At 36.1% G+C, this 27,092-nt stretch overlaps 1 protein-coding gene across 2 annotated transcripts in view; it reads left to right on the top strand.

Annotated features, from left to right (window-relative positions):
• LOC131063707 (uncharacterized) overlaps positions 1–26,095 on the top strand; it is a 51,181-nt gene extending 25,086 nt beyond the window's left edge. The window contains exons 7-9 of one of the 2 annotated variants that reach the window (XM_057997603.2): positions 1,240–1,325; positions 5,279–5,343; positions 25,842–26,095. In XM_057997603.2, coding sequence (XP_057853586.2) covers positions 1,240–1,325; positions 5,279–5,343; positions 25,842–25,951 — 261 coding nt within the window. In that variant the 3' untranslated portion in view covers positions 25,952–26,095. Of the gene's footprint in view, positions 1–1,239; positions 1,326–5,278; positions 5,344–6,183; positions 6,532–25,841 lie in introns of those variants that run through there. The other variant, XM_057997604.2, reaches the window with a different exon arrangement.
• The last annotated feature ends 997 nt before the right edge of the window (positions 26,096–27,092 follow it).

Genomic DNA, 27,092 nt, shown 5'->3' with positions numbered 1-27,092 from the left:
ACAAAATTTTTATGTAATGGTCCTTCATTTTTGAAAACAAAAAATGAGGACAACAAACCAGCCAATAAGACTCATCGAATTTAAAAATTTGATCGTCACTTAATTCCTCAACCCTATGGAGCCCCAACTATTGATAGAAATCTCATCGTGCTTGGAAGAAACCCATTCTCCCTTCAAAATCCTGTTTGAGGAATTTCAAAAGCCCGTGCACATTACTCCCTCCAAGGAAGGGTTTTACCTAGCATAGACAAAACTGTCACCTGATCATACTATCCTTTGCCTTATCGTAATAATTGCATCACAGATGTTCGTGTTGTCATTGATTTGCCGTCATTTCTACTTACAGATGTTGTTGTTGTTACTTCTTTTGTAAACATAACTGTGTTATTGAGGTTTTTTGGGAATTTTCATTGTTACATATCAGTCAAGATTGTTATTATCATCCTCTTTTAATTTTCATATTATCATCCTTCTGTGATTAGTGATCTTCTTATGATCACTGATCAGCAGCATTCGGTCATTAATGTGATCTGTATCATTCTGATCAGCATGGTGTTCAGTAGCATTTTTATTCGTACTGTGGTGAATTAATATGGGTATCAATACTGCTGTAAACATTGCTGTCCTGAAATTCCAGGCATGATTGTTGCCGCCAACGTAAACTGAAGAGGTATTTGAAAAGGTTAGGGAAACTGTTTTTGTTAGCTGTAGTTACTGTTTTGTGTATAGATTAGTCTCTTGGACTTGAAAGCTAAGGAGAATGGTAGAGTGAAGAAGTTGTATTTAGTATTTACCTTAGCTGTGTATTATTGCATGAAATATTCATTATCATTCTGGTAGAGTCCTTTATAAACATTGGTTAAGAGATTTATATTAGCTTTATATTATCATTCTCTTTAGCTTTTCTTAATTGTCCATTTTCTCTGTTATCAATTAGTAAGAGGCTATATATTTCATGTTATGGTTTGTCATTAAGTTCTTAAAAGTGCATTAACTTCTTGATGTTGTTCCTTACACGAAGTCCACTTGAGCCTATTTCATGACAATTACACCTGTCCAGAAATCACACCCAACCGATCTACTTCAACCAGTTTCTAGATGAACATTAAACAATGTATTCTTTAATGAAAGCGATGCTGAAGAAGGTTTTTGATTAGTAAATAATTTGTAAAATATACAATGATACTTTTGCTATTACTTATTGAAGGTACTTTCTGAATGGGTGCATTGGTTTGACAGGATGCAGCATCCCTCTGCATATCTATATTGAAAGGAAAGTTTGAAAGGCAAGTCTTTATGGGTTGTGACAATCATCCTCTATCCAGGTACACCAATGAGAACGAATAAAGTTGTTTAGATATTTTTAAAAAGAGGATGATACACCAATGAGAACGAATAAAGTTGTTTAGATATTTTTAAAAAGAGGATGAAAAATATATATTAAAACAATGAGGAGCTTTCTCTTGACATAATTTAAACCCCATATCTAGTGCTGGTTTACACAATGGTAAATCTGTATCGTTTGGACAATTTATTTTAGGCATAGTTTTATATTTGTCCGATTCTTGTTTTGTTTTCATGTTTCTCAGCTATTTTCTTTGTAGAGTACTGCATTGTTTACTTAATTCCCTTTTTCTTTGGTTCTAGGTTTGTGGTTCAGATAATATTAATGCTATATCATAATATTCGTTCATCTTTCTGTAGGGAAAAAACTAGTAAATGCCAGTACAGAATACTTGAAAAATTCTCCTTGATAGAACTCATTTGAACGTAGTGCAGGTCATGATTACCAAAATTGTGATCACAAAACGGTCACACTGCGTTCTAAAAATATTATTGGAAAAAGATATTGGACAAACTTTGGGAAATTGACAAAATGAATGAAATTCCTTAAATGAAAGTTATTTTTATTGATGTGTGAATACTTCTTTCTAGTAAAATTTGAGGAAATTAAAGTAAATCTTAAAATTCATCAACTGGAACTTAGTTTTATTGATACATTGATACTTCTTAGTGTATTTTTGGGGTTAAATTGTGGTTTGTTCACTGTTAGTTGGCCTCAATAATTCATAATTTAAATTTCTCACTTATTTTGACAATTTTGGGGGCAAATTGTAGTTTCTTCACTATTAATTGATGTAGCCAATTTTAAAAATCACAATTAATTTACAAATATTCATAACTATGGTATAATTAATCAATCAATCTTCTCTATTATGTATCTCTTCAATGTTTAACCCCATTATTTATGGTTGGGTTATTATGATGATGCCCTTTAGGCTTCAAATCAACTATAATTAATGCTCCACAAGTTACCATCGAAAAGACACAAGAAAAACACTCATAAATTCGTAAGTTAGCAATGTCAATAACTATACACATCAAAAATTTAAAATTTTGAATTGAAGTAAAGTGAAGACTAAGAATCTTTGTTACTTGGTATTTGGGTGCTTCTCCCTTAGGTAGTGCTAAAGCCAAGAGCCTTTTATCAACATGCTTGTATTTCTACAACATTTTGATGATTACACCCCTTCCCTCAACTTCAAGTGACACTCTCTCAATGCATGTTGAGAAGCTCTTGTGACCTCCCTAGCATCATCCTTGAAGTCATTTGAGAAGAAACAATTGGGTTTGAGGTAGTAGCCTCCTGCATGAATGGATTAGTGGAGTTGATTCTTTCATCTCCAATCAATGATATTCCTAATGGATTCATATTTTTTTTATACGAAGGAATCAACACTTGCGAGGATCCCATTTGTGAGGTCCTAAACATGGCCCCTATAAATTTTGGTCACATGAGTTGCCCTTACTCTTGCAATTGTTGAAGTTGCCCTTATCAATCTACAGCGATTACCCATGCTTTGAATAGCTTAACCATCTAGTCTACATCCTGTGGGAAATTGGGTTATATTTTCTTCTATCTGCCTTTGTAATAGTTTTGGATGGCCTCCTTGGTTGTGTCCATGGTCTCATAAATGTAATCAAGCACAAAACTTTGACTAATGGCTCTGACACCTCTAAACAAATTAAAGTTGCAATAAAAAAATAAAATTTAAAAAATTTAACAATATTTTGTTATTAGAATTTAGAAAATGTGATATTAACAAATATAATTTAAAATTTAAATAGAAGTTTGAAGTTACCTTGATGATCTCATTAGTACTCGTGGCAAATACATCAACAAAAATTGTCTTTGGAACTCTCTTGACATCTACTTTTTTGAATAAAAAGAGTCCAATCGTTGTTGGCTCATAGACATTTGATTCAAAGATACTAGCATACTATAAATGCTTTGCAAAGTGGGAAATTTGCAAACCATGTTGCACTTACTCCACAAACACTTTCCCTTGGTGTGATCTCTCATCATGCTAAAGTACCCAAGGATGCTTGTAGATGTATTTGGCGATGAACTTGGCATCTTCCACCATAGGTTTCCATCCAATCAAGTTTGCCTAAGTCCAACAAATAATCAAGTCAATGTGTAGCGCAAGTGGTCCAAACAAGTGTTGGGTGTCTTCTTAAAGTAGTCCTTTTGTCACCACATATGTTGCAGTATCTATTACAACATGGAGCACATTTCGATTCCAACATCTAACACAATCTCCTCCAACACTAGAATTAAATTATTTTCATTTTTGAATTTGTTTGAGGCATTGTAAAGAACCCAACTAATTGCAAACAAAAAAAAAACTTAGAAATATTCCAATGACCAATTTTTAAAAAATTATTTATTTTATCCAAATGCATAAAAATTGAAATTCACTAGACCAATGACCAATTTAAAAAAATATATTTATTTTATCCAAATGCATAAAAATTGAAATTCACTAGACTTATACAACTTACTAACAATAAATTTCCCAACACTTGTTACTTGGCCCGTTGTTGTTCCTGCCCGATCATAAGCTACATGCTACTCTCTGGCACTTAGGTATAGTTTATCTTTACGGAGCGGGGATCAGACAACTTTGGGAGCCAAGTCCTACTGTCATTCTATTGTTTCTTCTTGCTGGGCAGGTGTGGTCTTAGTTCCATTTATAATGCATGACAGATACTGACCAAACCTAGTTGGATATTAACTTTCAAAGTGGAAATTGTTCCTGTTAAATTTTTCATAAATGGAAAGATGCAAAATGCCTCTAGCAATAGGTTAACAGTTTGGTCAAGATAAATCTCATTTGTTTGAAATTATCTGTATTTTAATAGTGCTGCTACTTTCATAATTAAAGATTATATCTTCCATCTAATTCTTGACTTCAGTGCCCATTCTCTTCGAGTGACCCTGTAAACCTTCATATTACACTGGACAATTTTTTCTTTTGAGACATTTTCAAACTGTTCTTTCTTATTTTGGAATGTCTCTGAACCAGATAGCACCAGCGCACATACAACTGGAAAAAGTACTTGCTCCAAATTACCAGAAAAACACTCAAGGGCACAAGTAGTGTCTTTCTTGTATATTTTGTTAGTCAATTTTTGTTTTTTTCTAGGTACAAGCAGTATTAAAAAGAAAAATGTTCAAATGAGCATGATATATGTTGAGATGCTGATGTTCAGAAATACCTGCCATAGATTCAAAGGAATGCGAGGGAATATATAAGCTTGAAGATTGCTAACTGCTAAAGTTTGTGAAGATGCCAAGGATAAGAAAAGTCAATAACAAAGAGTCCTCCAGTTGTTTTCCAAAAAAGTGGAGGAGTAATCACGTCCTCTCGTTAAGTCAATTGCCATCAATATAGTCATTGAAAATTATGGGTCACTGCTGAATTCTTCAGAAGAAATATACTTTATAACTTCTGTTTAATGTTTTGAATATTATAATCCAGTTTCTGCCTTCATTTTGAGTGCCTCTGGATAAGGTTTTCCAGCTTAAATTAGTTGTAATGATATCTTCGATATATCATGTCAAACATTTGCCATTTTTTCCGCAATATACATTTTTATATTTTAGACAATCAAATTAAATATGATTTAGAGGGTTTCCCAGTATGTGGTTCTCAATGAGGATACAAACCTGAGAAGGAAGTCATGATGGACTGTTCTTGCCATATATACTGCAGAACCTTCAAAGCTTAACCAACATTTATTTGGTCTCTCTCTCTCTCTTTGAATTAATTTGAATTAATTTTGGAAAGATTGATTATTTACTTCGTTTATCTATTCCTCATGTTAAGTTTTCTATTGACTATTTTCTACATGCTTTTATAATCCATATAGATCGTAGGTCTAGTATGATTTATAAATCTGATTGACAACTATATTATATTATTTGTTGCAGGAAGGACTTAATGGATTACGTAAACAAAAGTGGCAAGTTTGAAAAGAAATTTCATGGTTTCACAGGTGATGATGCTTAGGTTAACCATTAAATTAATTATGTTTATGTGCACTTGTTTTATTAATTTTCTCTAGTTTCTTTACAGAAAGAAAATGTTAAAGCCAATCAAAGCCTATTTTGGTATATCCATCATTTATACGAACAAAATCGAACTGTACTCCTCATGTAAGTAGATTGTCAAGGCCTGGTTTACTACTGAGTAATTGAAAAAGAAAGGGGCCATTGTGCAAAATTAGTGTGCTTTCTTGGTCATAGCCAAAAATTTTATTCCTAAAATATTTAGACAAAGAAAAATCAGAATATTATCTTTAAAGAAGAGGTCATATCACAAAATCCTCCTTTTCAGTCTCCAGCTTGTAGGATGTTTACAACTGCCCAATACAGGGTGATGAAAATGTATGTAAGACTACAAGATGGTACGAATTTTAACTGATATTTAGTAACATTTGAAAGAATGTACAGAAGAAGACAAATTGCAATCTCTTTTACATATAGTTCATATAACAACATGGAAAGTTTTCTGCAATTTGACACAGGTCATACACAATAAGGTAGTCAACAAGGAACTTAAATGTCCTGATTTTCAATGTATAAGAGTTCAAGGCCTCTGAAAATGACTCTCTAAGCTGTAGGAAAAGCCAGTGTGTGTAATGTTCCCTACTTAGTACCTTGGAAAGAATACAAATAGTTGGTGAACTAAGACAAGACAAATTACCTTCTTACTTAATACCTCTAAAAATTCCCTATAAAATACCCTGCAGAAAACATTAAGATTATTATATTCATTTGGCATATTGAATTTGAATTCTTATAGTTGTTTTCATTATAAATATTTTTTGTTGCAGATTAATGTTTTGGAAATGGAGTAATGATTGGGTTGCCCAGCCAACCCATGCTAAAGCCCCCCGGGTCTTACTAACATGGTGTGGGTCTTATCCTCCTAATAATACTCTGTTTGGGAATGGAGTCATGATCGGGTTGCCCAGCCAACCCATGCTAAGCCCACCAGGTCTTACTAACATGGTGTGGGTCTTATCCTCCTGGTCATTCTCTGTTTGGGAATGGAGTCATGATCGGGTTGCCCAGCCAACCCATGCTAAGCCCACCGGGTCTTACTAACATAGTGTGGGTCTTATCCTCCTGATCATACTCTGTGCCCTTATCAGTTCATTATAGCTGATCGGATATTAATTAATTAGTACATTATTTATATTGTCATTCATTGATTATCTATTCTGATGTTCATAATATTATTCAACACCATTGTTTGTTTAACAGATTGTATTAAATATATGCCCATAGTATTGTCATCTTACTGTGTCTTCGTCAGATGCAGTTTACATTATCACTATATGTAATTTTACGATTATTATATCAGGGAAATAGAATATGAATCCATTAGATTTATATACTGTGTTATAATGTGTTTCATTTCACTAAGATCACATATATCGAATGATTGATATTAGATGTGCTGTGAATTTTCTGTAGGTTTATTAGCAGATTTCCAGACAAGTGAAAGCAGTCTGTATTTATCTCATATTATGATTATGTATATATATATTCAAACTGCATTTGGACTTTTAATGATTGTAACAGCATTTAAATTTATTATCTAACGTACGAACTAGACATACACAATGCTAAGTTTCTAAGGAGACTTACCTGGATCGGCCCTCCTCTGTATTTTCCTCATCGCCTTTCCTTGCTGACTATTCCTCCTTCCTTACCCGTACTTTTTTATGCCCCCTCTATATGTCCTTTGACTCCCATGCAAGCTTACCTTTTATGGTGAGTGAAAGGCACGAACAATGGGAGAGTCGTGACTTATTCTCGAGTCACGTCCTCCCATCTTAAATGATATATAAGGGATTCGTTTGTATTAATTAATTTTTTCATTTGGTTTAATACATACTCAGCCCAAATGAATATTTAATTATTAACACTTTCTTTAATTATTCACACATTCTTTAATTATTTATATATTCTTTAATTATTATTTTAATTAATATTATATTGCTTAATTAATTCAATTAATATTATATTGCTTAACTGATTCAATTCATATTATATTGCTGATAGAAATAAATGGATGATTAATCATTACTAAATAAGTGTATTAATTATATTTTTATTTTATTTTTATTTTTTATTCTTTTGTATTTTAATTTTATTCTTATTAAATTATTTTTCAAAGTGGGGACATTACAGTGTGTATGATATTCTTGACTATTTTTTCATACACTTCATTAGATAGGGTGCCTAAGTATAGTTTCCTGCCCTTTATTTGCAAACACATAACAATCACTTCAATTGATGTTGCTTTGAACTCCATGTCTCTTCAAAATGGCTCTAAATAATGTGACCGGCATAGTCAGATTTTCAGCTTGTACAATTTAGCATGATTTAACCTATAACATTTTATTACATGTTTATTTTGAAAGGAAGTTAAGGTAGCGGAACAACTTCCTACACCAATCTTTAGAGGAGGGTAATGCAAAAACTTTTTAGATCTTTGCAACAATTACAAAAATTTCAAAGAAATAAACATAAATAACATGCATACCACAACACAATGATTTATGCGGGGAAAACCTGTTGTCACAAAGTTTGCACCCTTGTTGAGCTATCAACTCAGCAACCTCGTGAAACATGGAAACAACCCCAAAGTGTGGGACCTTGCGCAATGGGGTTGAATCTCTGGAGAAGGTCGGCTTCCTTCTCAATCCAAGTGCAAGTGTTGAACCAACTCAGCACTGCATATTCTACTTCTAAACCTATCCTAAAAGCTTGCAGAGGAAAAGGGAAGAAGGAAATGCTAAAATGAAAGGAGGTGATGCACCAAGATAAGAGATGATCCTCTCCCCACCCTGAAATGACACAAATAACCAATTGAAATACCTTGTAGATGCACAAACTTCAGTTGCATGAATGACCCCAAACACATGTATGGAGGTTAGAATTTGTTGAAAGTCAAAGTGGAAAATGTTTCCCACAAGTCACACTCAGAAAACAAGTTAACACAGCATATGCATGAGAGAAAGCCACAAAGCATACACTTATAATGATGGTAAGAAAACATACACAACATGCATAACTTGAAGAGAGGCAAGAATCATAATTTCAATTCATTCTCAGGCCAATGGCCAAACTTACAGTTACAAAAATGCAAGAAAATATACAAATCTTCAAAAGAAGTGAAAGAGCAGTGAGTAGCTCAAGCTAGCAGGGGGAGAACACTTTACAATGAGGTATAACAAACCTGTATATAGCAAATTGGTCACAAAGGAGAGACCAATGGTCAAGGAGATGAAGCCTTAACCCTGGTGTGCATAGAGGAATGTTAGTTAGGGAAGGTAGGGAGGTGCACAGACTTGACATGGTATGCATGCAAGGTTGCAAGCAACCTGGCCATACCTTGACAAGGCAATCCAATGAAGAAAAGTACTTCAAGAAGATGGAATGTCTGACATTCCAAAGTCAGAGCATGCAAAGTCAAAGCATGTAGGCTTGACATGAAGGCCATCAAGTAAACATAAATAAGCATGGACCTATACCCCACTTGATAGCAATCCTGCAAAAAGCATTAAATGCACCTTGTAGCTCCGTGAATAAAAGTAGACAATTCGCAGGGGTTGGTGGAGCATTAAAAGCCTTGAGTGTTGATCACATCATCCAAAAGTGTCACAAGCTGTTGGAAGTCAGACGTTGGGTCCCACCGCAAGGGGAGAGGAGTCAGGAACCTAGGGGTTCCAAGATTCCGGGGTCATCATGAAGGAAAAGGCTTGGAGCCTAGGGGTTCCAGAATTTCGGGATTTCGGGTTTGCAGTATCCCCAACAGTTTTTTTTTTTTTTTCAACAAGATTACGAACACAACCAACACCCGTTAGCGTTAGAGTAAGAAATCCAAAACCAACTAGAAGGAACCCTACACCTTTTGTTCACCGAGCCAAGCATACAGTGGCAGAGGGATCGTTAGATACAACTTCAGATAAATGCTTATTACAATAATGGGCGGCAAGCCAACCCCTTCCACTTTCTAGCGGGATAGAAAACTAGAATGCTTGGTGGTAAACCAGCCAACGAGAAATAACAACATAACCAACACGAATCACTCTATTGCATATCTCGGCGGGAGAATAAACACTTAGCACAAACTCAACTCAACTACTTATACAACGGGAGGACCATTACAACAAAATATCACTCGATCGCTTATGCAGCGGGAGAACCATTACAAACAAATATCACTCAACCGCTTATGCAGCGGGAGGACAAAATTACAAATATCAAATGTAGGCTGCAAGCCAGCTTCTTCCGCTTTTTAGCGGGGTTTTCTTTTACAATCAAGAAATGGTTGATAGTACTACTATTCAATCTTACAATATAGAGATAAATGATTAGAATAGAAGAACAATGTTGATCACAAATGATAGCTACCTCCTAAACCAACTCAAACATAAAGCAACTACTGCTGTTCTTTATTCTGAAAGTCAATAACACACAGACCAGCCACTACCGGAAACACCAAAATACTCATAACTAACTCAAATCTACTCGAAATCACACCAAATCAAAAGCAAATGACTAATATGGCATAAGTGACCATTTCAGATCCTCAAACCTACAACTTCGAAGTCCGAGACCAGCTGCACGCATCCGAAGGCAGCTAGGGAAGGAGCAGCCCAGTAGAAAAGTTCAACCAGCAGTAGAAAATTCAAATCAGCAAACTATCATCTCCCCTTTTTGGACAACATCGCCTATAGGATAGAGAAAATCAGAGCCAATACCCATATTGAAATGCTTAGCAGGGAAGGAGGTATGATCAAAATATTGCTTCAGCCACTATACGCCCAACACACCAAAAAACATAGCAGCAATCAGGAAACTGAAAATATAATAGCAAACTCCATCACTTTGAAACTCAATCTACTCCCCTGAATGAGAAATAGGCTCTCTCACAGCTAGGTGCTATCTCCCAAGCACGAAACTGGTACAAGCTAGGAAGCATGCAACTTCGAAGCAAAGGTCTGGCACAATTTTGGCAGTACTTCGTTATGAAAATGTTCAAAGATGACAAATGAGAGACCAAACTCTCATATTTATAGATTCTATGACCCAAAATTCACCTCCAAATGGTGTCCAAATTACAACTTCATTTGCATTTCATTTCCCACTCCCTCATGTGTTTGGCGTCCAACTCCTAGGCAAAAAGTTCAAACTTTTTCCTTGGTGTATGACTTACAACTTAAAACATAATAAACTCATGAAACATGCCTCCTTTTCTCACGCCACCAACTTAGGGAAAATATAATATTTTTTAAGGTGCAAAGTATTTTTCCATAAGTCGTCCAAAAACACATTAAATATTAACTTTAGCATAAAGTAATAATATTTAATAAATCATTGAAAATCAAATACTGATTGTGCCAAATTGAACTGATGGGTTGAAATGCCAAAAACCAACAACTGGACTAGGTCGGGGCTCTGAACTGCACTGCTAAAATAGAATTGCTTAAAATGGCACTTACTAAAAATAGTAAGTCCCGAAAACAACTCCAAACAACCTGCTTTTCAAACCATGAGAAGAAGCTCAAAAAACTCATAATAATCTCAAAACCCTAACAACTGCCACTAACTTACTAAAAATAGTAAGTTCAAAATTCCTCTCAAAACTGAATGCATGTTATATCATTGTGAAGCTCTTGAAAAACCCAAAGGGAATCCACGAATGAAGTTGCAGAAGCCCTACCGGATAAGCACCAATTAGATCATACAAAGCTCCACAAAAATAGGAAACCCTAATTCTTCATTCCGATCAGCCTACAGGTCTCCGGAATAGGCCAATGGACCACTGATTACTCCTCACTGAGAAGGGGACATTACAGTCCGCCCTCCCCAAAATTGCTTGTCCTCAAGCAACTATAAAGCTGGATGCAGTAAAATCTCCTCATTTTCCCACGTAGCATTCTCTGTTGGTAGATGTTTCCTCTTGATCAAGTACTCCTTGATCAACCTTCTTCTCAAAGAACACTCCCTGAAATCTAGGATAGCTTCAAGAATAAAAACCAACTCTCCCTCCTTATCAAGTGGAGGTAACTCTGCTGAAGCTACACCATTATGCCCAAGAGCCTTCTTAAGGCGAGATACATGAGATACATTATGAATCTTGCTGCTCGCTGGAAGTTCCAACTCATATGCCACTTCCCCAACTCTTCGGATGACTCTAAAAGGCCCGTACAAACGTGGCTTCAATTTCTCAACCCCACTCTTCTTGAGAGTAGATTGTTTGTAAGGCTAGAGCCTCAAGTAAACCATGTCGCCCACCTCAAAGGTGCGCTCAATCCATTGCTGATCAGCATACAACTTCTGCTGATTTTGTGGATGCTGGAGATTGTCCCTCAAAGACCTCAAAATGTCTTGACTCTGTTGCATCATATCCTTCGCCTGAGGGGTTTTGCTGTCACCAAATATCAAATCAGCAAAGCTAGGAGCTTCATAACCATACAATGCCATGAATGGTGACATTCTGATGGACATGTGATATGAAGAGTTGTAACAATACTCTCCTAGGTGAAGCCATCTCACCCATGCATTCTACTACTCTGAAACATAGTTTCTGGGATAGCCTTCCAACCACTTATTCACTATCTCAGTCTGCCCATCAGTCTGAGGGTGATAACTTGTGCTTGGAGTGAGCACAGTACCACATAATTTGAAGATCTCCTGCCAAAAGGTACTTAGGAACTTTCTGTCCCTATCACTTACTATGTTCTTCGGCAATCCATGCAACCTGAACACCTCTCGAAAGAACACATCAACAACTTGAGCTGCTGTAAATGAGTTGGTGATGGCGAAAAAGTGAGCAAACTTAGTCAATCTGTCCACCACAGCATATATACAATCCTTCCCCATGGCCTGTGGAAACCCCGTGATAAAATCCATGGATACACTTTCCCATTTTTGACTAGGAATGGACAAAGGTTGTAACAAACTAGCCGGTAAAGTATTCTCATCCTTGTTCTTTTGGCATGTATGACACTTCTTGATGTAGTTCAAGACATCATTTTTCAATCCTTTCTAGGAAAATCTTTTTCGGATCTACCTATATGTCTTGAAATAACCTTGGTGACTAGCAAGAGGGATGTCATGGAAGGTCTGCAAAATCTTCTCCTTGAGCTTAGATTCAGGCACAATGAAGATCCTTCCCTTATATAAAATCAACTCACCAACCAATTTGTACTTTTCATCATGAAAAGTACCCTCAATGATGCTGGTTGCAAACTGATTTTTGGCATAATCAGCAAGCAACAAGTCCCTCCAATCTGTAGTAAGCTTACATAAAGAGCTCAGGTGGGGTCTTCTAGATAAAGCATCAGCCACAATGGTATTCTTCCCTTTGACATACTCAATGTCAAAGTCGTAAGCCTGTAGCTTACTCACCCATTTCTGTTGTCTCTCATTCAAGTCCTTCTGGTGCATGAAATGCTTAAGATTGTTATGATTAGTCTTAACAACAAACTTACTCCCCACAAGATACTGCCTAAACTTTGCAAGAGCATGCATTATGGCAAGCATTTCTTTGTCATATATGGAATATAACCTTTCAGGTCCTCTCAATTTCCTACTTTCAAAGACAATAGGATGCTTGTCTTGCATGAGAACTACACCAACACCTTCACTTGATGCATCACACTGTAACTCGAAAGGTTTGGTGAAATCTGGTAAAGCCAAAACTAGACATGAGCTCATAATTTCCTTAAATCGATCAAACACTAATTGTGCCTTTTCTGACCATTCAAAAGCTCCTTTCCCAGTGAGATTTGTGAAGGGGGCAGCCAACTAAGAGTATCCCTTCACAAATTGTCTATAGAAACCACATAGACCCAAGAATCCCTTCAAATGTGTGATGTTCTCAGGTGGAAGCCAATCAATAATAGCCCTGATCTTTTCAAGATCCACCTTCACACCCTCTACACTGATGATGTGACCAAGATAGAGCAGCTTTTTCATTCCAAATTCACATTTGAACTCCTTAGCAAACAGGGCTTCGGACTCTAGTATACTGAGCACTTCTTCTAAGTTCTGCAAGTGCTCCTTCCAAGACTTGTTGAAGATGAGGATGTCATAAAAAAATATGAGCACAAACTTCCTTAACTGCTTCTGGAAGATCTTATTTATGCAAGATTGAAATGTGGCAGGAGCATTAGTCAAACCAAAAGGCATGACTAGGAATTCAAAATGTCGAAAGTGGCATCGGAAAGCTGTCTTCTCAACATCTAATGCCCTCATCCCAATTTGATGGTAGCCTGATCTGAGGTCAATCTTAGAAAAGAACACCACACCATGTAGCTCATCAATGAGCTCATCAATCCTCGAAATGGGGTACCGATTTTTAAGGGTTTTTTGATGAAGTGCTCGATAATCCACGCACATCCGCATGGTCCCATCCTTCTTCTTCACTAATACAACAGCCAAAGCAAAAGGGCTCTTGCTTGGCCTAATATATCCCATGTCAAGAAGCTCCTTAATAGCTTTCTCTATCTCATCCTTCTGCTTCTTGGGGTACCGATAAGGAGTAGTCATGACAGGCTTAGCTCCTTCTATCTCAATGATGTGTTCAATTCCTCGTTCGGGAGGTCTACCAGGATGTGGATTCTCAAACACCTTACTCTTTGTAATCAAAGCTTGAATGTCATCAGGATAACTTCTTTTCTTTTCAATTGAATTAGATGGCATGATCATGCACTCAGGAGGTTTGCCAAGAGGGGGATTCCCAAAAATCTTACTCTTTTTTGTGATTAATGCTTGAACATCTGCAGAGTAGTTCCCCTTTTCTTCAAGTAGACTTGATGGCATTATCAAACACTCTGCTGCCCATTCTACTTGGTCATGGTGGATCAGCCGCTCCATCCTCTTCAGTGACACAATTTTGAGACCACCATTAGACATCCCTCTCAATACTACCTTCTTCCCATTAGACATGAACTTCAGCTCCATGGTTTGCAGATTTAATGTGATCTCACCAAGAGATCTCAGCCACCGGATTCCAAGGACTGCATCATCAATCCCTTCTATGCTCACCACAAAAAGTCATCTCGAATCTCATGATTTCTCAACTTCAGAGACATGTTGGAAATCATCCTATTGCATGAAATGGTGGAGCCATCAGCTACCATGACTTTGAATCGTTCAACTTCTTCAGTCACTAGCCGTCTCTTAGCAACAATTCTTTCATCAATGAAGTTATGAGTTGCTCCTGTATCAATAAGGGCTATGACACCGCGCTCTCCCAACACTCCTCTAACTCTAAAGGACTCATTCTTGTGAAGGCTTGAGAGTTGAGCAACCACACCTCTATCATCTTGTTCACTTTCAGGCCCTTCAGGAGCCTCTTCATACTCACCATCCTCCATTTTAGTCTGCTGTTCAGAGATTTCAGAATCTGATCCATTAGCTGAATAGGTCTCCATTTGATCCAAATTACCCTTCCCATGACACTTATGCCTTGGGGCCCAAGGTTCCCTGCAAGAATAGAACAAATTCTTCCTTTGGAGCTCTTGACAGAGCTCATCATCCATCTGGGAAGGAAACTTCTTATGCTGATTGGAAAATTTCTTGTATTTCCGAAATGAAGAAGGCTTGGATTGAAATTTGGACCTAGGGGCAGCCAACTCCATACTCCTTGATTTCTTGATGGCTTCAGCTAAGGTGGGCAAATCAAAGGCTTTAACCCAACCTTTCAAAGGCTCTTCAAGACCTTCAGTGAATAGAACCACTAGCCTCTTTTCTGAAATGCTACTGACCATAACTGATAGGTTCTGGAACTCAGTTATGTAGTTGTCCAAGGAGCCTTGTTGTTTGAGTTAATCAAGCTCTCTGAACTTAACCTCCGAATCCTTAGAATCAAACCTCTCAATCAACCGGTTTGTGAGTTCAGCATAGGTGGTTATCAAGTTATGACCAAGTGTGACCAACCCATGGTACCACCATTCATGAGCAACATCATCCAAGTGCAGGGTAGCAAACTTAAGGGCGTCTTTTTCGGGCATCCGCCTTAAGGACAAATAATTGTCCAACTTTTGCACCCAAGCTCTAGCTGTGCACTTATTGCTCCCATCAAAATGCGCTAGAGTGACCTTCCCAAGAGCTTGTTGATAATCTCTTGGAGTGGAGTATCTGTTATCAAACCTCCTTTCCCTTCTCTTCTTCTGATTCATGAATTGATCAAGGGACAAAATGCCACAAATCTTCGTGGGAAGTGATGCATACTCCATGTAACATGCCCGTATCTCATCAGCTACTGGGACTTCCACTAGAGGTGGCGGTGCTTCCTTTGGAAGGAAAACAGGTTGCAAGGGTCTTGACACTGAACCAACTGGTACTCCATTGTTGCTACCATGATTGTTGCCATTCCCATTACCTCCTGAATTGTTAGAGGTACTGGCATGGTGTCCATTGGTATCTTGATTTTGACTTTGACAACCACCAGCATTTTGATTCAATGTGTCCATCAACTGGGACATCATGTCCATCATAGTATTGAATTTTTTCTCAACTCTCTCCACAACCCCACTGGCAACATTCTGATCTGATGTTCTCTCTGCTCATCGAATCCATTTAGTCTACTGAATCAACTTCCTTATCTCTGTTTCTCAAAACCTCTGAAAAGGTTTCAACTTTCTTCTACTGGCATTGACGGTATCTGATACTGCTGCCTTCTCTATTTTTGGTTGTAATATCTGATATCTCTATCACTCATGGAACCCTTCTGTCACACAACCTGGCAAGAATAGTGGATTTGATACCACTGCAGTATCCCCAACAATTTTTTTTGATTTTTCAACAAGATTACAAACACAACCACACCCGTTAGGGTTAGAGTAAGAAATCCAAAACCAGCTAGAAGGAACCCTACACCTTTTGTTCATCGAGAGCCCAAGCTGGGAGGGTGAGAGCATACAGTGGCAGGGGATCGTTAGATACAACTTCAGATAAATGCTTATTACAATAATGGGCGGCAAGCCAGCCCCTTTCACTTTCCAGTGGGATAGAAAACTAGAATGCTTGGCGGTAAACCAGCCAAGGAGAAATAACAACATAACCAACACGAAACACTCTATCGCATATCTCAGCAGGAGGATAAACACTTCGCACAAACTCAACTCAACCGCTTATACAACGGGAGGACCATTAGAACAAAATATCACTCGACCGCTTATACAGTGGGAGGACCATTACAAACAAATATCACTCGATTGCTTATGCAGCGGGAGGACAAAATTACAAATATCAAATGTAGGCGGCAAGCCAGCCTCTTTCGCTTTTCAGCGGGGTTTGTTTTACAATCAAAAAGTTGTTGATAGTACTACTATTCAACCTTACAATATAGAGATAAATGATTAGAATAGAAGAACAATGTTGATCACAAATGATAGCTACCTCTAAAACCAACTCAAACATAAAGCAACTACTGTTGTTCTTTATTCTGAAAGTCAATAACATGTAGACTAGCCACTACCAGAAACACCAAAATGCTCATAACTAACTCAAATCTACTCGAAATCACACCAAATCAAAAGAAAATGACTAATATGGCATACACGACCATTTTAGAACCTCAAACCTTCAACTTCGAAGTCCAAGACCAGCTGCACACATCCCAAGGCAGCTAGGGAAGGAGCGGCCCAACAAAAAAGTTCGACCAGCAGTAGAAAATCCAAATCAGCAAACTATCATCTCCCCTTTGGAGGACATCATCACCTATAGGATAGAGAAAATCAAAGCCAATACCCATATTGAAACGCTCAGTAGGCAAGGAGGTACGATCAAAATATTGTTTCAGCCACTATATGCCCAGCACACACCAAAAAACACAGCAGCAATCAGAAAGCTGAAAATATAATAGCAAACTCCATCACTTTGAAGCTCAATCTACTCCCCTGAATGAGAAATGGGTTCTCTCACAACTAGGTGCTATCTCCCAAGCACGAAACTAGTACAAGCTAGGAAGCATGCAACTTCGAAGCAAAGGTCCAGCACAATTTTGGCAACACTTTGTTATGAAAATGTTCAAAGATGACAAATGAGAGACCAAGCTCTCATATTTATAGATTCTGAAACCCCAAATTCACCTCTAAATGGTGTCCAAATTACAACTTCTTCATTTGCATTTCATTTCCCACTCCCTCATGTTTGGCGTCCAACTCCTAGGCAAAAAGTTTGAACTTTTTCCTTGGTGTATGACTTAAAACTTAAAACATAATAAACTCATGAAATATGCTTCCTTTTCTCATGCCACTGACTTAGGGAAAATATAATATTTTTTTAGGTGCAAAGTATTTTTCCATAAGTCGTCTAAAAACACATTAAATATTAACTTTAGCATAAAGTAATAATATTTAATAAATCATTGAAAATCAAATAATGATTGTGCCAAATTGAACTGATGGGTTGAAATGCCAAAAACTAACAACAAGACTAGGCTAGGGCTTTAAATTGCACTGCTAAAATAGAACTGCCTGAAATGGCACTTAATAAAAATAGTAAGTCCCGAAAACAACTCCCAACAACTTGCTTTTCTAACCATGAGAAGAAGCTCACAAAACTCAAAATAATCTCAAAACCCTAACAACTGCCACAAACTTACTAAAAATAGTAAGTTCAGAATTCCTCTCAAAACTGAATGCATGTTATATCACTGTGAAGCTCTCGAAAAACCCAAAAGGAATCCACAAATGAAGTTGCAGAAGCCCTACCGGATAAGCACCAATTAGATCATACAAAGCTCCACAAAAATAGGAAACCCTAATTCTTCATTCCGATCAGCCTACAGGTCTCCAAAATAGGCCAATGGACCACTAATTACTCCTCACTGAGAAGGGGACATTACATTCTCATTCCAATCATACAAATTGCCAAGGTATCCATCTGACAAACTAGTATTGCTTGAACTCATGAGGCATTTAAGAGCCTATGATCAATTACAGAAGAAGAAGCAGTCTATTGAAGTCCCATTTGTCCTAGGTGATTACATGGAGGTGTGCTCGAGTTTGGAAGTAGCTGAAAAAGCAACAGAGGAGTTGGCATTCTATCACTTCGCATTTTACACTCCCAAAGCTCAATATGATCCTTATCACCAAACCAGAAAGGTTGTTGGAGTGAAATTTATACATAAGTTTCACCTAGAAGACTACTAGGCAAGTGCCAAGGATGACTTTGAAGTTCGGAAGAAAATGTATTCCAGACTGCCCCTTGACACCATCAGGATAGGCGAGATAATGCAGGAAACCCAACAGGAAGTCCATCAAGAAATTCATCAGGAAATTCAGTAGGAGGAACCACCGCAAAAGAGAGCGCAGATGCAATCACCAGCGAGTTCTTCCAACGTGCAGGAGGTAGAAATATTTTTGTGGGAAAATCCAGGAAATCCACCTCCATGCAATACTCTTGACAATGCTCCAACACAAGATATTTTCAGCGTCAGTGCTTCACATAGACCCAATCAGCCAGAAGGACAGAGATAGGAAATTCCTCCTTATCGAGAGGAAACTCACCAAGATAGTTTCGTAGAGGCCATCGTTGGGGAGATGGAAGAAGAATCGCAAGAGCACGAGAAGATGGAAATTCATAGTCACTCCATTCCTGCTCTTGATTGGCTGATGGCTAGATTAAGTAGGGAGCTCGAAAAGGAAATTGATCCCGCACAGGAGTTAGAAGAGTTGTTAAAAAGAATGGATCAGCCAGCATAGAGGAAGGCTCCCGGAAATTTTCGAAGGTCGTAAGGGATGAACCTGGATCCCTAACCTTGCATATAGCTAAGCCTGCAATAGATAAAGATAGGAACAAGATTATGCTGGAGGATTATGTCATTAGAGAGGTTGATTTAGGACGTGCTTCCACCGGACAAGTAATTGAAGACTTTGAAGGATCTTCCTTGGCCATGACAGAAAAGATGCAGAAAACAAAGGCCAAATGTAAAAGGTTGAAGGAGGAAAATAGGGCTTTGTGTGAATATATTATAAGTCTCAAGCGGTCGCTCAGAGCAGCAGATCCCTCATTCATTCCCCCTTCCTCTCTCCCTAAGGAAGTCATTGACGACACAAAAGTAATCAGAGTGATGGCCCAGAGTTCCAGGGAATGGGTGGAAGACATATTTACTGTGGCTAGAAATTTCATTGAAGATTTGGCCCAGCTTCATGCAAAACTTGTGGCCCTTCTAAACAGATTGGAGATAGCGGAAGGTTTGTGGGAAGATGTTCACATTTATCAAGACTTAACCATTCCGTGACACAGGGTTGTAATGAAGATTCTGAAGCAAACATTGATTGATGAAAAAGTAATCCAAGAGAATGAAATTTATGACTTTTCCCGATGGTTCTGCGTCGTTTTTTCAGGAAAGAATACCTTTGAAAAGTTTAGCATGGAGTCTTTAACTTTGAAAGACTCAATTAGAAGGGTGCAAGAGGAGAGATTGTTGTCAGAGATTGTTGCTAAGAGTTTTTGAAGCAAACGCTTAATACATTGTTCAATTGTTGGTGTGTTCTTGTGTTGTTTTGAAGCTCGCATGGTCTCACTCTTTTTGTATAGATTAGATTTGATTTCATGTTGTTAGATGAACTGGATTTGATAGGGTTGCTTGTTGCAAAATTTGTGCTCATACTTTTGGTGTGTAGCTAATTGTTGCCTACTGCGCAAAGTTAACTTGAGCCTTCGTTATATGTGTATGCTTAACTTCGATTATCAGTGGAGATTGTTCGATTTGATGGTTTCCATTGGTGATATTGAAAAACCTTTACACACCCTTTGAAGATTGCACCGCCTTCGTGTAGTTGTGCTCTGCTAGCAAAGCGAAGCGTGGTTGGATTTTGCATAAGTAATCCCGTCTCCTTGTTCGTAGGATTAGATTAGTCTTAGCCTAGTTTTCTAAACCCTTCACTTATTTACTTTCCACATATTTAAACCCAAAAATCCAAAAAAAAATAGAGCTTTCATTGCAAATCATTCGCGTAGAAATCCTTGAACCTACAAATTTGTTAAGATCTTCTGTGAGCATATGTAAGGCCCCTTGGTTTAACAGCAAACCCATCAACTAACGAGTCACGTCCACGCGCAAAAGGAACCTTGAGATTAGCCATTTGATCTTTCTTTGCAATCTTAGCATACGGTCTGATTTTAAACAAGAGAGTGAAGTGACTGTTGGAAACTTTATTCTGTGTTCGGCATAGTCATAAAAAACATGTCAACATGTCCCATGCTCATAGTCTTCCCGTTCTTTATGTCTACATGAACGTAGGTTCAACAAGATAACATACGCTATAGTAGCATTGCTCCTATAGAGACTAAGAGAACATTCTATTGCCAGTTGGTGACTATTTTTCAGTCTTTTTATTCTACATTATTAACTTCAACTCCCCCACTTTGTTACTTTTAAAAACTGTGGGAAAGAAGTTTGTCAAATCAGCGTTCACTCTCCCATGGTTACAAGAAAAGAGAAATGGTTAACGTGACAGAAAATGGGGGTTGAATGAGGTTATGCATAAGAAACATGTATGTATATTTCACATTTTTTGATCTTTAGCAGCTATATGCATGCAACATAGTATGGACATGAAATCACATGTAAGTAATAAGAACTACATTGTGTGAAAGTAAGAAAGTACTTGCCTAATAAGTGCAACCAATAGGAATAGTCATTTTGAATGATCGTTATCATTTAAAAGTTAGAACTGAAAAAAAGGCTCAAAAAACATATATCATACTATGGTAATTAGTACATAAATAAAACTAAATGTCTAAAGATTAAAAACAATTAAAATAAAATAAAATTATACACATATAGCTAGATCAAGCTACACTTGAGTTGGAAGGTGTTACACTGTTTCTCTTGCTTCCCCCTTTCTCCAAAAAAATAGTTGTTTGCAACCTGTAGACACAAAAAGTCCTCTACATCATCATTGCTATCATCCAACAAACTGTCAATCCAGCATTTTATGAGGCCTAACCTATCATATTTCACAGGATGGATGAACGCATATTCATCCAATTTCATTTACAAGTTCAGACACTAGAAATCTATGAAACAAAATAACTTTGATTCATTAAAATTTCAATTCAATTTTAAGTAATTCTGAGTTATAAAATCAGATTTATTACTATTGGTTCATAGATATTGAACGATAAAGAATATTTATTGTAATATATATGGGTTCTTTATCTTGAATTTTTTAGGGGTTGCTCAGATGGTGTTCTGATGGCGCAAAAATTAGGAGAAATCAGACCTTAATTTTAAGGATTAATTGTGCCTGCTTGGCACTAGAAAATCTGACTAGGTGTTTTTATACTGCTTTATTTCTATTAATTGCAGATTGTTTTTTAAGACAGTTACTTAGTAATGAAGGCAACTAAAAAATAAGGGTTCTTTTGTTGTTCACCCATGTTGGAAATCAAATATTCAAATAGCAACCATTATTCTGATTTTAATTCTTTTTCTTTGTAATTTTTTTTGTACTTATAGGTGTGTATGTAGGTTATAGCACTTGGAATTGTATGTTTGATCAAATTTGAAGTTATACAATTTGTGTTAAACACTAAAATGCAGAATTTGAATATCATGTGCTGAATTTCAACACACTACATTTTAGTTGCAAATCTAGAAAGTAGAAACTAACATTCAACATAAACAACAGAGCTAATTGAATTGATGAAAAATCGTAACAGTTAAAGCAGTCTTTGTTTTTGGTCAAAGAATTCTTAAATTGGTGAGATTAAATGGCAACAAGCATTAACAATCCAAAAATGGAATTACTAAGGAAAGAGCATTAAAAATCCTCTTTGAGATAAGAACAACTTTAGTGATTTATTTCTAACAATAAACTCTGACAATGTGTGAGAATACCTATCTATATGCCTTTGACAAAAGGCTGGATAAATACAAACTCTCTTTTTAGAAACAAGTATAATAGCAAAAATTAACAATTCCCATCAATGGTATTTGGCAGCAATGGAAACTGGAGAAAGAGAGTAGTTCTCCTCAGAATTTTCTCCCATGGTACTTACAACTAGGAACAAAAATCTTAGCTTTTAAATTTCAAGATCATCCCACAAAGTAAATCAGTTGATTGGATTTGCTCATACAACAGCTTCATTAATCTTCAAAGCTGGGCTGAGGCATTGGAAGAGTTTTTCACTCTTGAAAGGTAACTTTTTCAGCTTACTAAGGTTGTGTAGGTAATCGACAACAAATTATGACATGTTTTGCAGAAAATACTATGGGGATATTTCATGTTCCAGATAAACCTGGGTGATCTAAGCATCAGCACCCTCCTTCCAAAGTTGCAGCCCCAAAAGGATGGACTCTCCAAGGATGTGATGCTATGGCTACTGGTGAGTCACACAACAAATGACAGCACTTACACCCTCATGGACCAACCTAAAGATACCATTTTTCTACAATGTATAAACCAAGGAAGCATTAATCATTTGGGAAATTAATCGGCAAAACAAAAGTATAAGATTTTTTGAAAAAATGGGGAAAAAATTGATTAACAAAAAAACATAAAAAATTATAGAAAAATAGTCAAAAACTATTTTTTTTAATATATAAGGACATTTCCATAGCATAAAGATATACTTCAACATAATAAATATATATTTTATTACAAAATTTATTGTAAAAAAAATTACTCAAGAAATTATCTTGTTTTCTATTAAATAGTAAAAAAAATAAACGTGACTACTTATTTTATATTTTCTATTAAATATTTAAAATATAAATGTTATGTTTTCTATTAAATATTAAAAATATAAATGTGTTTATATTTTTAATATTTAATAGAAAATATAAAATATTTTTGTAGTCACGTTTATTTTATTTAATATTTCATAGAAAATATAACATAATTTTGCAATCATTTTTTACAAAGTTTATAGTATTTAATAAAAATATAAAAAAATTTGCAATATTTCTTTACAAAATTTATATACAAAAATACCTTATCATAAACAAATTTTTTTATGTTTTCTATTAAATATTAAAATATTAATGAATTTTAATAAGTTCGTTTATATTTTTTAATATTTAATAAAAATATAAAAAAAAATTGCAATTTTTTTCATAAAATTTATATATACAAAATTGTTTGATAGAAAAAAATTAAAAAGAAAAATCTTTCTATAAAATTTATTCATCTAATCATATATACTTGTGATCAAAATTTATATAAAATATATAAACTTACAAAATATTAATATAATTTCCATGAAATTCATGAAAAAAAAAAAAAAAACAACTTTGCGAAGGGTCAATGGCTTCCTCACGCGGCTGTGAATGTCTTCCTCACGTCCAGGTTAAGAATGGCCTGGCCGCCGACTCAGCAGCCACCCTTAATGCGCTAACCTCGTTAACCTGCAACCCCCTTCGCCATTCATAAGAATATTCGAGCCATTTTTTCACTTTTCCACGCATTTTTTCATCGTTTTAGGGTTTCCGGCTAGTGGTGAGTTTATGAGGAGTAATCATGCGATTTTTTTGCGATTAATTAAGCAAAAAACCGTTGAAAATCGTTAGAAATCGTTGACTGATTTTTTATGCGATTTTTTAGGGGAGAAAATCGCGAACCTTGCCGATCAATGATTAATCGCGACTGATCGCGATTTTTTGCAGATTAATGCTTCTTACTATAAACCACTAATCTCTTGGACTAAGTCTAATCATTCTCTTCTTTCACTTTCTATAGTTGGTGTGGTGTTTTGTTAGTATTTAACTGCATAGTTTTTGAGTCAATCTAATTTATCTATATTTCATGAGTAGTGGTTGACAAGAATGCATCTCTCATGAGCATGAATGGTCCACTTAGCAATCATTGCATCTAGGTGATGCTCACTAAAATGAAGCATTGGGATTTCTTGGGAGGTTACCCTTCCTAGTACAACTTCAAATCAAATGCTCAACTAGGGAATTTCTCTTAGAATCAATCCACTTAGCTTGCTACCCCATTTGCAAAACCTTCAGCAACTGTTGTACCTTATGAACTATTCATTATAAAGCTCTTTAGGTCTTTTATTATCATGTAGGTGGTATTTCATAGTGTGTCAAATTATGTGATGTTTTATCAAAATTTATGTAGTTTTTGAGGCAATCTCATTAATCTCATTGACACATATTCCATGAGCATAAATGGTCCACTTAGTGTTTAGTGCATCCAGGTGACGCTCATAGGATTGAAGCATGGGGACTTCTCGAGAGGTCACCCATCCAAGCACTACTTCAACTCAATTGCACTAAACCATGGAGTGTTAATAGTTTGTTCTATTTTCTTTCTGTACATGTTACCATTTCTCTTGTCCTATCGTGGACTGTCACTCTCATAGTCAATACTACTATCGTTGGATTTCTTTTCCTAGTGGCTAGTTTTCCACAAGATGACTGCTGAGGGTTTTTGCAATTTATTTTATATTAATATACTTTATTTATTTAAAAAAATCTTCATCTCACCAGCGATTTTGCATACACAATATCCTTTGTTATATCAACTTCCTTCATTTGCATATGAAAAATCATCTTCAGTAAGTCGACCTCTTTAACTGCTGATGAGATGGTAGCTTTCTTTTCTTCCTCGTGTGCTTATTTATAAAGATTTCTATATCCATGCTTTGAATTTTGGATACCGAGCTCAAGTTTGCTAATGCATTGGCTAGCTTCTGAATTACTTGAACTTAATATTCATGTTGGCATATGATTATACTTCAAATGGGGAGAAAAATTAGTATCAAGTTCTCACCATCTTCTGTTTAGCTTCCACACTTAGTCAAAAGAAAGTATTATCAATAAGCAGGCTCAATATATCTACATAAAAGGACTCAAGTATTTACTAATTATAGAGATCATATACCTTATTAGCAAATGCGTATACATATGCTCTAGAAGATAGTCTGCAATAAGGCATTGTTCGACAGTAATCTTGTTTTATTAGGTACACACTATATTTTTCTTAAATTCGTAATTTAAGAAAATTGACATTTAGAAGCACACATTTGTGGTTTTTCATTAAGTTGAATGATTGATTAGAAAGAAGATCAGGGCTTTTTATTAACTACTTTTACGATGCATCATAGAGAGTAATAATCTGTCAATAAATAATTTTGTATTCTTGTGTTTGAAATCAATATTAAAGCATCACCTTTTAATGTCTATTGTAGGATTCTTAGAACATCTTATTTGATATATGCTATATTGACATATTCTAAGGTTGTCTAAAAAATTTTTTATTTTTTATTGGTAGGATAAGAGCTATGTGCAAATTCCTGAGTTTTCAGATTGATGTTTTTTTCAGTCTTGCTAACTAAACCTATCTTGCTACTAGACCCATTTGGTTATGGGTTCATTGAATTGCTAATTTATAGAGGCCCCTGAAATATCCAATGTTGTTGTCCAAGATTTTTGAGTATTATGAGCCATTTGCCCTTGCTGTTATAACTAATGGATGCATGTGGTCACTTTTAGGTGTTGATGGTCCCTTGGGGAAACGAATGGATAATACAAATACACGTGTCAAAACTGGTTGGGAACCAAAGTACCCAAGCTTTGTCCAAGTTCTTGGCATCTCAGAGTAGATTTAATCTTTTGATGTATTAAATTTGTTCTTTCATATACAAAATTTGTTTTAGTGAACACTCATTATGGGAATGCACTATGGGAGCAAGTTTGGCATCGAATACAGTTTATTGGTTTTATTAATTAATTTATTTATTATCTCACATCTAGCTATATATGGAATAAATTTATATTTGGATTTTTTTGGATACATTAATAATTTAATTGTGATCTAGGGGATCACTTCCTCTATACAAAAGGGAGGGAATATGCATCAACCCTTTCTAGGGGTACAGTGAAAATAAAAAAATCTCTATTCTTTCTTTTTGGGGAAATGTTACTATCTATTGCACCGTGCTGCATTGTCAGGAAATAGAAAAAGCTTTCTACTGTATTATTCTTTTTACACACACACACATATATATGCTACTATCTGAGCATGCATCAAAGGAAATAACATCTAGGCTGACCTAATTACTTGCACCACTTATCAATGTTTGTAAGGTGTCCTTTAATCCTTCTCGTGAGGTGAGACAAATCAATGGGGCATTGGAAGGAAGTTAACATGCTTTTGGAAGCCAGGCCATGCCTTAGGCAACTTATCAATAATTAATTTCTCCAACTTCGGCTATTGTATTGTTTGCAAGAAAATCTGCTTCTTGATTGAGAAAAATTATATGGCATCTAACAAAGGCCAAGATTTGTGTAATATATTTGAAACTTTCCAATGGTATTTGAGAAAGACTAAGGTGCACACAAACCTGTAACCCTAGTGGGAGAGCTTGCACATTTACTTCGTTGTTAGTTCCATCCACCACTTTCTTTAAAGCTGCACAAACTGTAGAGCCTGATTCATTCTGAATTATGCACCCTGCATTAGAGAGAGTCAGGTTGTGTCTAGAATCTCCATCAAAGTTTAATTTTCATTGACTTCGCTGAGGTGGAGAGGGCGATTTATATTTGGATTCTTTAATACAAGAGTGTCATTCTTTAACAAGAGTAGTGTGACAAATCCTTACCTATCATGATTGGCTTATAAATAATTTTAAGTGAAAATTGTTATTTCTTTATAGATGAATTGTGGGTTTTGTTGGACCTATGCCTTGAAGAAACACAAAGAGACAACCACACTGATAACTATTAAAATAAAATAGCCTCTCG

This window comes from Cryptomeria japonica, chromosome 9 (genome assembly GCF_030272615.1).
Source record: "Cryptomeria japonica chromosome 9, Sugi_1.0, whole genome shotgun sequence".
Classification (NCBI taxonomy): Eukaryota; Viridiplantae; Streptophyta; class Pinopsida; order Cupressales; family Cupressaceae; genus Cryptomeria; species Cryptomeria japonica.
Note: the sequence above shows the minus strand (reverse complement) of the source record. Positions and strands in the feature narration are given on the sequence as shown.